Genomic DNA, 15,781 nt, shown 5'->3' with positions numbered 1-15,781 from the left:
CGGGAGGGTGGGAGGCAGGTCATAGTGAGGATGGCCGGAAAGGGTAATCTATGCACAGTACTGACCAGTGCCACCACGACAGCGACCTTACTGACCGTCTAGTGTGTGTGTGTGTGTGTGTGTGTGTGTGTGTGGGTTCAAGCTATGCGGAAAATCATCACCCAAAGTGAATATAAAAGGCACCACAGAGCAGTCATATGTCATTATACCGTCTAGATTATCTGAGTTCATTAACCTCGTGAATGACAGGTACAACCCAGGTGAATGGGAGTGAGCGTCTGTCTCAGCGACGCCTGGTGTGTGTGTAGAGGAGGCCTGCCAAGCCCGGGGAGTGTCTCCCCGCCCTGTGTCCTCAACCTTGCCAATAATGGCTCAGATCTGGACAGAATATCGACGTAATTGTTTACCTCACCTATGACCAACCTGCTGATATAAAACAACAGAGTGACACTGCCCAGGTGTTGCCAGGTGTGACTAGGCTCCATACAGTGACACTGGAGGGGGTAGGATATTCTAAGTAAGCCACAGCAGTGAAAGACTGCTACATAGCAGTGAACGTGATGAAAAGTGGTCGTGGTAATTTAGGTGCTGAGAAGAACAGAGGAAGTATTCATGGTGAACAGTGGCGAACAGAGGGTAACATGCCCTTTGGGAAGAGTGAGAAGGGAAATATATAACAGAGCTTGGTGACCGACGAAGTGCTCTTTTTCAAAATAGGGTTTGTTACTTCCAAGAGTAGATGGAGAGAGAAGCACTTCGTTTTCTTGATATTTATATCATCGCTGCCAAAAGAAATAGAAGTGTAATGAAAAAGCCCATATGCAAACAGCTCTATACGTTCCACAAGACGACCTGTCCAAGGGAAAAGAGAAAGTGTATCTGAAGTCGATGCCCGTCAGTCTTACCTCAAATACTATACGAGTTCGCCAGACATTTTGCACGTAAGGGAGCTGGCAAAAGTGGTCGCCAGACGTGTTTACCTGTTGGTTCCTCATAAGTCAGCCGACTGAACATCATGAGGAGGGAACATACGGAATGTTCAACACTAACACATACCTAAAACTAACTGTGAGGGAAATGTATACATTACGGGTTAGTTTAATACCCATATGAATAAAGCAAGACCTGCGTGGCGACGAAATTTACTTACAAATGAATAAGAGAATGATCGTTAGATAACAAAATTGATAAAGGAAAACGAATCTATCAGTGAAGAGATAAACGAACAAGCGACGGTAAGGGCCAACTGCTGTAGCGGTTCCCACAACAAATGAGACACAGCTGACGCCGCTGACACTGACCTTGGCATAAGCGCTCCAGCTGACGTTGTTACTGACACCGTATGATGCAACTACCGCCGTGTGTGTGTGTGTGTGTGTGTGTGTGTGTGTGTGTGTGTGGCATCATGTAGGCGTATTACCATTTAGGTAACTGGACCTCCATCCATATTCAAAGCCATGCATCGTAAAACGGTCATCGAAGGCATAGGACAACACAACAGGTGTGTGTGTGTGTGTGTGTGTGTGTTGGTCTGTGACTGGCGTTGCATAAGTTGAGGATGTGTGGCCAACCGCAGAGAGAAGCCGGGAGAAACTTAAAAAGTAAATTGTATAATGAATGGTATGCAAACGAAGTGACTACGCGAGTGGGAAGAATTATGCATCTCCGTGATATATGATCAGCCCAAGCTTGATATTACGGGAGATTGGATGAATATGCGATTCATCCTGACAGTAATACAGTATTCAACCCTGTGGTCTAGATGAAAATGGAACTTGAATCTCTGGGTTCGAAAACAATCTTAGGATATGAGAGAATCGAATCAGACAAGTATAGGTTCAAGTAAAACAGATGTGATTCCAACATGCCATTGTATGATGTCTTGGTTTACTATCCTTTTTCTATCCTCATTTGTGGACCATTACGTCTCCTGTTGTTATCTGGCCTTCCTCAGATGCCTTCGCTCTGTACATGAGCCTGTCGTTGAGCAGCTCCCGGTAGGCGCTGTGAACAACGACTTCGTTGAGTGAGGTCTTCCTCACCTCAGCGTCCGTCGTGTTGTGTGTATAAGACTGGGTGGAGGCGATGTGGTCGGCTCATTACCGGTGTCGCTCAGCCAGATGGTTTGTGGGGTCACAGGCTCTGTGTTGGGGGGGCTGGGTGGGTTGGGGCTGACACCACCATGTGGAGAGTGATGGGGGCTGTGAGCTGGGAGCTGGGACTAACACCATTATGTGGAGGACTGTGACCTAGGTGCTAGTGCTGACACCAGCATATAGAGGACGCTAGGGTTACGAATGCATACACTGTGTAGGTACGTGCTATCACCATGAAGTGTAGGAGGGTAGAGCTGGAGGCAGATACAGTGTGTGGTGAGGCCTGGGTTATGTAGTTACAGTCAATATTTTCGGTCAGTTCAGCTTTCCTCGTAAAATCTTGAGATACAGTATTAGGATGAGCACTGGATGGGGAAGATTTTGGAGATGGGGTCCACACAGATGCTTATGAAACACACAGGGGCATGAGAGGAGACCCCCTTACGTTATGATGTTTCCCAATCTTCTCTTATTTGCCTCCTCCTCCTCCTGCTCCTTCTCTTCCTCCTCTTCCTCCTCCTGTATCACTACTGTCCTTTCCCTCCTATTCTCTTCTGGCCATACCTTCCCTCTCCATCGGAAACGTCCAGAACTCCACCTCTAAGCTACATGACCGCCCTATCACCATAGCCAACACCACCACCACCACACCCATTACCACACCATTACTACCACAACCTCTGTAGCCACTGTCTCATCACCATCGTCAACCCAACCACCAAATACTTCCACCACCACCAACACCACTGATCTCCCCACCAACGCCGCAACCACACACCCACCCCCACAACCACCCACCTGTCAACCGCGCCCCTACACACTGGTAGGCGTCTCCCACGCTCCTTAACCCTCATTACCCGCCACTTCCTTCCTTCCTTATAGCTCCTCCTTCCCTCCCCTCTTTAAAATCCTCTCCTTCCTTCTTTCTTATCGTAGCTCCAGATCTTTATTTCTGAAGTCATTAATTCCTTCCTCGTCTGTCATAACTTTCTCGCTTCTCATTTCTTGCCTCAAACTTTCTAATATACATTTTTTCTTTGTGTCTCTAAAAAAAAAAAGGATGTATGGCATTTTCCATCCTCCCTTGGCTGCGTAGGGTTTGTAGTTTATTGAGTATATAAGCGAATAACGAAAATATATGATTACCTGTATATTCCTCTTTTTATCTTTCCCTTGTTTTCTGTTGTCATTCATCCCTTTAGTCCACTTGCTTCCGTGTTGTTGTTTTCTATCATTTCTTAAATCTCGTCTTATTTTCTTTACTTTATACAATTTCATTCTTCTATTGTCAATATCTCTTCCTCCCTTCCTCTTCTTTTGTTCCTTGTAGTCATACCTGAGTCCCATTAGCCCCACCATCTGTGTCCAGCCAGCGCCTGGCTGACGTACGTACTCTACGGGAGCCACACATACATTCTCCACCATCCGAAGACAGGAGGATCGGTGTGACACGAGCCATACCCTCCTTTCATTACTATGAGGAGACAAGACCCTATATCCACCTTCGGACCTGCATATAGACAGATCCAATTCCTCATTGTTTCACAAGAATAGACAATTACAAAAGTGGGGGGCAGCTCTTCCTGAGGATTCTATCACAAGACAGTATACTTATATACTTTAGAAATAGTTCTAATACTTCTAATGCCCCTCACTTTCTTCCTCTTTTCTCGATGTCCAATGTTTCCCTCTTTCCTCTTTCCCTTCCACTCATTCTTTCAAGCACCTCTTATTCTTGTATCCTCCATCTCCTCCATCTCCTCCTCCTCCTTCATCATCATTCTGTCGCCTCCTGTCCCTACGCCTTATCTCCCCCTCTACTAACCCAGGAACAAGGCGGGTCGTTCATATCTCCAGCCGATCACAGTCACGCCGTGAGGACCCTTCGTCAGGACAGACAAACACTGAGGGGAAAAGATACTTCGTTCCTGATCCTTAATAATTGACTAATGACACTTCAATGAGACGCCGGCGGACAAGATAGAGTTACCCCACTCTCCAAGCCTTTTGGGGTCATCCCATCACCGGCCTCCGAAGGGAAACTGGACTGTATTGAGGTGAGAGATACAGACGTCACGCCATTGTGGCCCCTTGATCCAAGGAGACCTGATGGGACCTTAGGCTCAGCTGGGGTGACTAGAAGGAGTGATTATAGTGAAGCTTCGACAGCCAAGACGCCTACAAACTGTAAGACATCAAGATAAATATCTTAAAGCTACTCCGACCAAGAAAGATATTGCTGGTAGATACGCAATAGATCCCCGGATCTCAACGAAAGGTCGAAACAAGTGGTAGACTCCAACCAAAGAAGCAGTAGGCACAATAAACGCGTGTATAGACTGTGGCATGAGGTTCTGATGTCATCACACCACAACTTGTTGTCAATACGAGTGTTTGACCATGGAAGCCCCTGTTGTGTACCTCTTCATTCCATTCTGTCTGAGTGATTCTCTTCCTTTTTATCTAACTGTTTTTTGAAATTCTTATGTCATCTATACTTCATACATCGAACATGCTTACAGCCTATATACAGGTGACACATGAGATCTGCACAAACGTAAGAACATGGGAGTGAGTGGTAAGTGCATTCAGATTTAAGAGTATGATTCTCAAGGCCAGAAATGGAACTATTTGCAATATGGAAGAGATTTTTTTTCAGTCTTCATAAATCATCATCTTTCTCTCAGATTGGTTTGGCTTGCCACAGGTCACCATTCCGTTATGAAAACAATTCACATACATCTTAAAAATGTATCAAAAATTATAGAATTCATACTGTATAACATTTTTTTTTTCCTCAACTCTAATGGCTTGTTACACATAAAGAAAATGTAGACGAATATAAAGTCAAAAGGTGAAAGGAATTTTTATCATCAACCCAATCTGGACTCTGATTAATATTTCTCAAGCATGCAACTCATACAATGACTTAATCATACGAAGCTTCGTTAGTACCCAGGTACAAGTTTTTAACCACGATTTAAAACCTGCTCCTTCGATGACAAATTCGAGTGTCAAAAGATAGCATAAATCTTTTTTTGTCCCTCTTATATTTCATACTATATTGCATATCTTTGGATATATGCTCTGCTTCTAGTAGCATGATTGGAGAGGACTTTTTTTTTTCCATTGCTGATAGGAAGTTTGTCGTACTTTTTTGAAAGTCGTTTTGCTGTCAGCTTCCATCTCGTGATTGATTCATCAGATCCGGGTACAGTTGCACTGTCTCAGCATCTCATTAAAAAGCTGTTGAATCTGCCATAATAGACACGTCAGCGGTGGTGATTCACCTGTTTGGTAGGTAAGTAAATGACCTTGCCCTTCAAAAGCAGGTGGGGTATGTGGTTTGTGGTCTCTTGGTAGACAGGTGGAGGGGTCTTGTATTCTCAGGTGACTTAGAAAGTGTATCTAACTCAAGGGGATGAATTAGTGATTGGATTTACCATTGGGTATGTGGTTTGTGTTCTCTTGGTAGACAGGTGAAGGGGTCTTGTATTCTCAGGTGACTTAGAAAGTGTATCTAACTCAAGGGGATGAATTAGTGATTGGATTTACCATTGGGTATGTGGTTTGTGTTCTCTTGGTAGACAGGTGAAGGGGTCTTGTATTCTCAGGTGACTTAGAAAGTGTATCTAACTCAAGGGGGGTCAATTAGTGTTTGAGTTTACCGTTGTAGGCAATCAGCTCGTGGGAAATGATAAACAGGAAGTCAATGATCTGAGGAGAGGATGAATAGAATACATAATACGATTTGCCCTTACGGGAGAACGTCACCATCTGGAGGTAATCAATAAAATGCATCATACGATTTACCCTTACAAGTGATGGTATGTAAGAAAGAGAAGACAGACACCAGCAATGACAAATGTAATGACAATGTAAAACAATGATAATACTTTTTTTTTTTCGCAGGAAAGCGATTGAAATATCATCGAAAGTCAACAGGAATACATAAAGCAGGAATCTGGAATGAGCGAAAACATAAGACAAGATTTACTCTTTATTTACACACACGGTAATACACACACACACACACACACACACACACACACACACACACACACACACACACACACACACACACACACAGTCCATAATAATACTGTACACAAAGCTCTTTGGCAAAATAGAATCATGTACCATGCAGTCGCCCCTGCCGGACGTTACGGCGGTGGGGGGGGGGGGGATATATGAGAGAGAGAGAGAGAGAGAGAGAGAGAGAGAGAGAGAGAGAGAGAGAGAGAGAGAGAGAGAGAGAGAGAGAGAGAGAGAGAGAGAGAGAGAGAGAGAGAGAGAGAGAGAGAGAGAGAGAGAGAGAGAGAGAGATTAAGAAGAGGCATTAACGTAAGATGATATCATCAGTCATGGACATCACTGATTCACTGTCTTCACTGCTGGAACAGTGATAGAAAAACCAAGTACACTTGTAAACTCAAGAGAAGCTTAAGACTAATTTTTTTAAAATCTCTTTATTGATAGTATTTTATATAACAAATAATTTGCAGGGAAATACTTTATAGACTCAGAAAACAGTTTTTAAGTGAAAGTTTACAAGTAAAGTTGTGATATTACTCAGGGAAAGAACATTGGTATTTACACAAGTACATTACATGTGACACTTTTGTACTTATAACTTATGTGACTTAGATTCTGACTAACATAAGAATATGAATCTCGCTCCTCAGGAGCAATGGTGGCTGGGGACTATCCTTCCCACCATCAACAGATGGTAGATTGTGACTAATCCCATCCTTCCGTCCATCATCAGATGGGACTATCCCATCCACCCATCCACCATCAACGGATGAGGATATGCCTCCAGGATCACTGATCAAGCCAACACGTTCATCGAGAGCCCAGGTCGTCCACAGTAAGCAGAGACAACAGCTGTATCTCACGCGTTACAGGGAGATAAGGGAACGTATCAACACAAATGAAAGGTTGTAATACGTCTCTTTAAATCCAGTGTCTCCAGCCATAAGGTCGGGTTCCTTGATCCCTATCCGAGACTGTACCACTTAAAGACTGGTAGGTTTTTGGTTGATGAGAGTGACTAGCCACTCTTCTCATCCTTCACCAACCTGTTATCCCTTTCTCCACCAACTTTCTCCACTCCATCATCAGCCTCTTTTCCTTCCCTCCACAAACACGTCCTCCCATCCCCTCTCATCCTTTGATCCTACGGTCCAAGTGATAATGAGGAGGATTGGATCCACAGATGGGAGGCATCAGGAAGGGATATGGTATTTGGTAGAGGATCACTGAAGATAAAGGAAACCCAGAGTTAAAAACTAGCCACCTCAGATACGTGTGTCCGCTGCAGGCCAGACATCAAGTGGCCGCACTCCCGATGCACCTCTACAACACCAAGTACCACACCCTCACATGAGGCTGTACGTGCGTCAGTGGACATATACAGCCATCACATCCGGACGTGGTTGGCAATAGACTTCAGCAACCACACACACACACACACACCCACACACCCACACACACACTTCCGTATTCCTCAGGAGCGACGGCTACAGCAAGCACCACCTGTTGTGATGAACGAAGGAAGCATTTACCGTCGTTGCTGTGTTGAGAGCCATTTGGTGCCAGACGGGAAGTTAACTTGAACCACAGAAGGCTGAGCATTTTATACTTCCTTCCTTCTCCCCAGCCTCTTACCCCCGGCCCTGTGCTGTGGGGAGGCTCCTCCTCCCTAGCGTAGACTAAGCGGATGGGGGTCGAGGACCGCAGCAGGTGTCCAAGGATGACGGACAAGAGGCACTTAAGGTCCACTTAAAGACACACTTTTAACTCGGCTGGAAAGAACATCCGGGTAACAATAGATAAATTTGTGACGACGAATTTGATTCTTCCTCTTTTTTTTCTCTCTCTCTATCGAAGATGAAGCAATATACTTACACACAAGAATTGAACGAGGAAATTAACAATGAATTTTTCTGTTACCGTTATGCACCACAACGCTTCTACACCACTTCCCCTCACGCCACAAAGAGGTAATTCCTAAGTTGTTATAATTTCTTTTTAACAAAAGTTATTCGGGGTATATTTTTACTAGCCTCGTAACCCATAGTCAATAAACTCATTAATATCATTCTTCACATTCCATGATGAATATCAGGAAAGTCTTTTTTAAAAGTCTTTGGCTTTTAAATGTCAGCTTATCTGAAAGCTTAACGACTTCACCAAGTGGTTTCTCGTAAATGTTTTATGGATGGCTGCGTGAGCCGTCGTTCTCAACGCATGCGCAAAATAAACACCCATCATAGCCTGGTCTGACATGAGGCTTTAAATGTTTTCTATATTCATTTTGGAAAAGACTTTGATGTATGATAAATCTCCAATTGTATTAGGAGAGATATGTTCAAGTCAGTTCTTTCCTCTTATGAATAAAATCTTTATCTGTAGTCCTTCAAGTATTCAAAATACATTCATAGATTAATGCATTTCTCTCAACTAAGGGAAGAGAGATTTGTCCTGTGGTTCATTGTGCTTGTGTTGTTCACCTGCGGTGTCCCTGCATTCATTGGCTTCCCACTCAAACCACACATACACAGGGCGTCAGTAAATTCTAGTTCCTCTGCCTCCTTCGCCTCTCTGTTCTCATCTTCACCGGGCTGGAGAATCAGTCGTTTCTGAGGCCTGGAAGAGAAAGAAACTCTAAGCAGATGGTTCTGATGCTCTCCTTTGTTATGGAATATTAACATTAAAGATTCCCGTATCACAACAAGAATTCAGATCGCTTATTCTTGTAGCAGGGAGGGATCTCGATCGCCTTTCACTCATCAGGATATCCACATGATCAGGCATTATTAGTCCCCTTGAGACAATAACATATTCATGAAAGACTTTAACTAAAGACTTTCACGTACATCAGTAGCATATGAGCAGAATCAGATACTGTATATGGTTCGTTGCTTTAGATTTACATTATGAAATAATCAAGTTATCCTAACGTGAATATGTCCGTCTGAAATGAGACCACTGCTCCAACCTCTAAGGGAATCACAGAATACGACTTGTCCAAACTTACCAAGTTTGCTGACCACGACTGGCGGAGTCCAACGGCGAGACTCATATGTAAAAGCAGTTTTCGTAGCTGGGACAGCGGATGGTCAGAGTTCTGAGGGACTCCAGCGCCTCCGTCAGCTCTTTGATGCTTGCTGAAGTTGAGGAGAAGGTGGATGAGGTGGAGGAGGAGGAGGAGGAGGGGGGCCGTTGTCTGCATCGTATTGGAGGTGACGACAGAAGGTCCGCTGGCTGGGATGGTGATGATGGTCCGCTGGAGAGGGACAGGTGAGGTGGAGAGAGTAGGTGGATGCTGGGACCTAGGAGTGGAGGGTGGGGTGGCAGGGGTAGACTGGGGGAAGGAATGGAGAGATCTGGGGGAGGAGGAAGGGGAAGGTGGCGAGGAACATGTAGTCAATAATGAATCAGAGAGGATGGAGGTTAAGTCACATAAAGAAGATGGAGAAGACTTTAAGGTGGTAGATGATGATAAAGACGATGACGACGTTGATGTTGAGGAAGACGACGATGGTGAGGTGTTGGAGGTGAGGGATGATGTGAAGGTACATGATGGAGAACAGCAGGAGGACGCTGGCGCAGACGTTGGTGTCACAGAGGACCCTGTGGCAGAGGCTTCCGTCGCAGTTGACTGAATGTCTATTGTTAACTTAGAAGATGAGCCATCAGTGGTTGATTTTCCTGAAGTAAACACACCATTGGAAGGTACCGGCGATCTTGGGCTGGCGTGTCGTGTGTGTGAGGCGTCTTTGGGTAAGGACAAAGTGATGGGAGATGAGGGCATTTCTGTCTCTAGATCCATCTGAAAGGATCTGTAGGTTGAGGAGGAGGAGGAGGAGGATGCAGGTGATGGGGATGATGGTGGTGAGGGAGAAACTGAAGACGCGTTGGAGGAACGCGAGGAAGAAGATGGGGAAGAGAAGCCTGAATCACAAGAGACTCTGGATATTGACGAGGAAAACGACGGTGGAGAGGGAATGGTCGTGACTGATGCGGAAAAAGCGAAGGAATCCGACAAGCTACGGTTGAAGATGCTGTCGCTGGAGGAGGCGCGCGTGACGGGAACGCAAGAGACTGGATCAACGCTAAGGGTGGCGCTGGGGTCTTCATGCTCAGAGTCAGTATCGGTGCTCGACTGGTCCAGGCTGTGTCTCCACGATATCTGAGAGAAGAGTGGACCATCGTCAAAGAACTGTGGAACATGCAGCTTCAATGAAAGACGAACACAAGACAAGTAGTCATGGAAATGATTAATCTAATCGGGGATTACTTACTCTGGACTTGAGGCTGAGGGCGTAGTTTACATTGCGGCGGAGGACGAAGGCCATATTGGGCCTGGCCGCCCTGGGCCATTCGCTCTGCACCAGCAGCGGACACTCGTCCGGCCGTAGCGGACGATCCCTGTAGGGGTTCTTGTTGATCTCATGCACCGCGTAGTGCTTGGGGTTGTCCTTGTTGCTGTAGCAGTTCAGAAGGAGCTGCACTAACTCCTCTGCCGTGGTGCGGTACGACACCAGCAGCGACTTGTACTGCGACTGTTGGAGTAAAGAGAGACTAGTGAACGGGTGATGATACATGTTAACAACTACTTACAAAATTATGCTTAATTAAGTAAATTATGTATCAGTATAAGTAAGTAAACTATGCATAATTATAAGATTTCTTTTTTGGTTGTGGTGAGCAAGAAGCGTCAGTAGAGTCACTCACCCCAGGCATCAAAATAGAGTCATGAACCCTCAAAAGGCCACCTCGTCTCACGCCCACACTGAAGCGCGCTTCCCCCCGTGGGCGGCACTGCTGCAGCTCAGCGGGACGGGCGTGGTCATCAAGCACCAGCAGGCGGCGGGCGGGGGCGCCCCCACCTGGCCCTCTCACAACCACTTCCATCCTGAGGAAAAAGAGGTTGGGGTCGCGGTGCCGCAGACGGAACTTCGCCAGTAGCATCTCCACCAGCTGGCGACAGGTGGTGGCTGAGGAGAGGTTCACCGTCTTGTATTCGATGTCCGGCCTCATGAACCTCAAGTACACCTTCACCGGCGTCTGCAACAAGAACGACGAAGATGTGAGACTGAACGACTCTCCGAACCTTGGCATGATATCAGTGGGACAAGAACAAACGACACTGTCAGACTAAGGGACTCGTCCGGCTCGCATGACACACAGACATGTACTGGAGTCAAGGCCGGAGCATTTGTCTCGTCAAACAAAAGGTGTGTTTTGCGTCCTTTCAACCTTTCTATTGAAGGAACGTCTGTGTAAGGAGGCCGAAACCAGCTGGGAGAGGTCGATGGGTGTATCCATGTGTGTGTGTGTGTGTGTATGTCTCCGTCCAACGCCGCTGTTGAGCTCCGACATGGCCACAGGATGTCTATTGTGGCCCAGTTGGTGTCGCAACCGTCATACGGAGCCACCGCCCAGTGAGGCCACCCTCACCCTCAGAATATCACCTTCAAACGTTCATGGCAGATCCTATCAAGTCAGGAAGACCTGTGTGTGTGTGTGTGTGTGTGTGTGTGTAGTCTTTCGTTTCCTAATCTTAACCACTGTGAGTCAGCGAGGAGACATCATAACGCAATCTAGAGTGGAAAAATGATATCCAGTTATTCATGATTATTTCCTCCTGTGTTCGCAATTAAAACATCAGCTGACTGCCTGAACCACATGCCTACACATCCACCCCAACAACCACACATTGAATAATTATTTATTCAACTCGTGTGATAAACTTTTTCAATGATCGAGCCCGTCTGATCACAATGCCTGAGGCTTCTTTGCTTGACGTCCTGACAACACAGACACGATAAGATCGCCCCCGAGCAACATCCCTCAGCGCCGCCCCAGCCAATGACCCTAGCGGGGTGGGATGACGCTCATCTCGCCAGGTCACACTGCCTGGCAAGGTCTTTTGTCTGCTTCACAACCCGCTCTCTGATTTAACTCACTAACGGCTTAGCGAGCCACGTCACCTAACGTGACTTGAACTGGCGAGTCTTGTCACCAGACGTGACCTAAACTGGCGAGAGGAACTGGGGTTCTCCTGACGTGACCCACACTACACTCACGCCTGCAAATCTAAAAATGTCAACTGAGTTTGTGTAGCTACGATTGTACTGTACTAAACAGGAGGGAACCAGTCTATGGGTCTCCTCTTCTGAGGTTTGGGTCTGTTCGGGTCGTATTACTCAGTCTAGATAATAGCCCTTACACCAGTTCTTCAGAGGAAAAAAAAATATAACCATTAAATCTTTCAAATATCTTCCGAAATGTCGTTTAAAAAGAACGAGCTTATACATCAATAGCAACCTTTCATGGGATCCTATTTAAAACAACGCTTGATCTACACTCAATAGAGAGTCATTTGGACATTCTCCGTCTGATGATAAACAGCTTCAGAGAAGTGAGGAAAAAAAAAAGATAACAAGAGACCCTCCGCAATGTCGTCTCCTCCCTCAAGGTCTTACATACTAACACGACAACGACGGTACGAGTCTGTACCAATCAGCTGTGGGTGTGAACCCAAGGAGAGGTTATGTGAGGTCGTAATGACAAGACCCTTAAAGAGGCGCAAAGGTCACTGCTCGCCCGGTACCAGGCGATGATTACGGTAATGCCACTGGAATACCCGTCTGTATCTTGCGTATCGAACGTCTCTGATTTCGGTGGCTGGCAGCCAAAACACAGGGAGGAAAAATGAGTTCAGCGGTGTCGGATCTGTGATCGAAAGCTATTACGTCTATTGCTCCGTCTGTGTTGTCTGCGGAGATGAAGAATGAAACGTGTTTCCACCACACAGTAGAGAAGTGGTCCTCTGGAAACTAGTGGGGACGACTGCCCTGTGTATCCTGGAGATAGGGAGGTGTGAGTGAGGAGAAAGAGAATGATATGCGAGAACAACAAGACGGAGATGGTGAAGATGAAGGACGTGGCAGCGGAGATGCGAAGTGGGACAGGGTTGTGCATCGAGGGAAAGTGACATGGTTCAGAGGATAAGGAATCTCTGTAGTTGAGAAGAATTGAGACGACGAATGACAGAATTGTATGTTTCTGTCTTCACCAGTGGAAGGAAAAGAGTGTACTCGTGGAAAAGAACAACTTCCTCGAAAAGAATCCAGCATTACCCTGCTACTGCGTGGTGGGTAGCCTTGAAGATGCAGGAACTCCATAAAAGGGATCCTGTGGTCGTATGATAATAATAATGATAATGATAACGATAACAATTATGATAATAATAGTAATGATAATAATAATAATAATAATAATAATAATAATAATAATAATAATAATAATGATAATAATGATAATAATAATGATAATAAAAATAACAATAATAATAGTAATAATAATGATAATATGAATAATAATGATAATAATGATAATAATAATGATAATATGAATAATGATGATAATAATAATAATAACATCTATTATTACTATTAAACAACACAAGGTCTAGCTTCGGGGCTACACTCCACACACAGCTGCAGGGAAATGATGGATTTCCTTGGAGTGTGTTTGTGTGTGTGTGTGTGTGTGTGTGTGTGTGTGTGTGTGTGTGTGTGTGTATAAACATAAATGGCCCAGTAACGTGGAATGAAAGCAATGGAGTAAGTGATGGATGCCCTGGCTCTCGTACCTGACATTTGTACTCTGTCTTTGTCAGTCGCACTTGACTCCCCCTCCCTAGATCTGTTCGCCAGAGACGGGAGCGAGATGTTTCTGACAAGGTGTGAGAGGTGAGGGGGCACTGGAGAACGGGTATGGGAGCTGGGGGTCCATAGAGGGAGGGGAAAACTAATGAATCTGGGGAAGTAATCGTATGTGTATGCGTGTGGATAGAGTGGTACGAGACCGTAAAAAAGACGCTGAGAGGACTCCTGTGTAGAGAAAAAGGGGGTCTGTAGAGAGGTGTGGATACCGGTAGCTTTAAGTCAGTATGAGAAGGTGAGTATGACAGACTGGCTGGCCTGGTAATCTAAGTGGAGGTGGAGAACGTTCAAGAGAAGGTTCATGATTGGGTTGTTGGTTGGTTGGCTGGTTGGTTGGTTGGTTGGGTGGGTGGTTAGTTGGTTGGTTGGTTGGTTGGTTGGCTGGTTGGTTGGCTGGTTGGTTGGTTGGTTGGTTAGTTGGTTGGTTGGTTGGTTGGCTGGTTGGTTGGTTGGTTGGTTGGTTGGTTGGTTGGTTAGTTGGCTGGTTGGTTGGTTAGTTGGTTGGTTGGTTCTGTAGAGCTAAGGGGCTATCGACTGCTCGGGCCATTTCAGGCCGTTACAGTCAAGATTATAACCAACAGTCAACAAAACTGTAACATTTTCTTTTCAGATGTTCGAGATGATAGGTGATTCAAAGTCCATTCACGCTTTAACCTGGGTAGGTTCTGGGGCAGTTGATGTGGATGCAGAGTGTATCCTACTGACTGAAAGTGGGGTTCAGTACCTGGTCGTGGAAAGGCAATAAGGTAAGAGAGTGTAAACAAAAGAGTGTACATACACTTATCTTGTTGAATGGACTTTGTTAACATTCTCCTCTCTGTGTTTATACTCATAAGACGTCATGTTTATACGATACAGTTTTTCTGAAGAGGTTTAGGGCATCAATGTTTATTTCTGCACGGTTTTTGCTCGAACAGAAGACGTAGTACATTTTAGTCTGATTCAGAAATGACTGATATGAAATGAGGATGCGTATATATGACAGACAGCTGCATGAATATATGAAGTATCATAGAACTGACTTTGGAAACTGCTTGCCCCAGTTACTCAAGAATTATAAACAGAGAGAAAACGCAAAACGAATGAAGAACATAGGGACAACAGAGTCCACTGAACTAACAGAACAGAAATCAACTGTTATTGAACAGTAATCAATGACAGTTAGCGCGGGACGGACACACCCATTTGAAATATCTATTTTCACATTAAGAAATAGACATGGGGAAAAAAATCCCTCATTGTACCTAAAGATCTTGAATCAAAACGCACCAGAAGGAGACAAAACTGATCTCACACAGAAGGTAAGATCCACTTTCCGTGCTCAGCTCTGGTAAGTCATTTCGGAAAAGTCCGTTCCTTGATGACGCGCTTCGTGGCGCTACAAGGAAAAGGGGGAAAACCGAAAAGCCATCTAGCAGGTCGGCAAACATCCCTATAGAAAAAGATAACACTCACGCGCACTCACACACACACGTCCATTCCCCATCACCCCCCTCGCACCCACGCGCACCCACACGTTCCGTGACGGACGGAGGCGCGGCTGCGACCGGAAACAGTCGTAAGCGCAAGCACCCGTCACCCTACCACCAACACCTGCGCTCATCAGACCTGAACCATACTGGTCATAGAGTCGACGTTCCCATCAGCCACACAGATGATCGAGGCCGTATGTGTGTGTGTGTGTGTGTGTGTGTGTTGTGAAACCCACCGAACCCCGGCCCCCACCTTCTCTCTCTCTCTCTCTCTCTCTCTCTCTCTCTCTCTCTCTCTCTCTCTCTCTCTCTCTCTCTCTCTCTGTGTGTGTGTGTGTGTGTGTGTGTGTGTGTCGCGCGCGCGAGCGCCTCCATCATCCGTTGTTCGACAAATGATCAAAATTACCCGTTGGACGGAATTGGGGACACGGACAGAGAGGCCAATTATCCCAGCCGATGGTTAACCTAATTT

At 45.6% G+C, this 15,781-nt stretch overlaps 1 protein-coding gene across 2 annotated transcripts in view; it reads right to left on the bottom strand.

The window, feature by feature from the left end:
- Positions 1–6,322: 6,322 nt before the first annotated feature.
- LOC139757818 (uncharacterized) overlaps positions 6,323–15,781 on the bottom strand; it is a 40,989-nt gene continuing 31,530 nt past the window's right edge. Inside the window, exons 3-6 of one of the 2 annotated variants that reach the window (XM_071678690.1) lie at positions 10,839–11,171; positions 10,406–10,666; positions 9,139–10,293; positions 6,323–8,747 (exon numbers count right to left, since the gene is read on the bottom strand). In XM_071678690.1, the coding sequence (XP_071534791.1) occupies positions 8,715–8,747; positions 9,139–10,293; positions 10,406–10,666; positions 10,839–11,171 (1,782 nt within the window). In that variant the 3' untranslated portion in view covers positions 6,323–8,714. Of the gene's footprint in view, positions 8,748–9,138; positions 10,294–10,405; positions 10,667–10,838; positions 11,172–15,781 lie in introns of those variants that run through there. The other variant, XM_071678691.1, reaches the window with a different exon arrangement.

The sequence above is a fragment of the Panulirus ornatus genome, chromosome 28, assembly GCF_036320965.1.
Source record: "Panulirus ornatus isolate Po-2019 chromosome 28, ASM3632096v1, whole genome shotgun sequence".
Taxonomy (NCBI): Eukaryota; Metazoa; Arthropoda; class Malacostraca; order Decapoda; family Palinuridae; genus Panulirus; species Panulirus ornatus.
The sequence above is the reverse complement of the archived record's forward strand: the minus strand, read 5'-3'. Positions and strand labels throughout refer to the sequence as shown.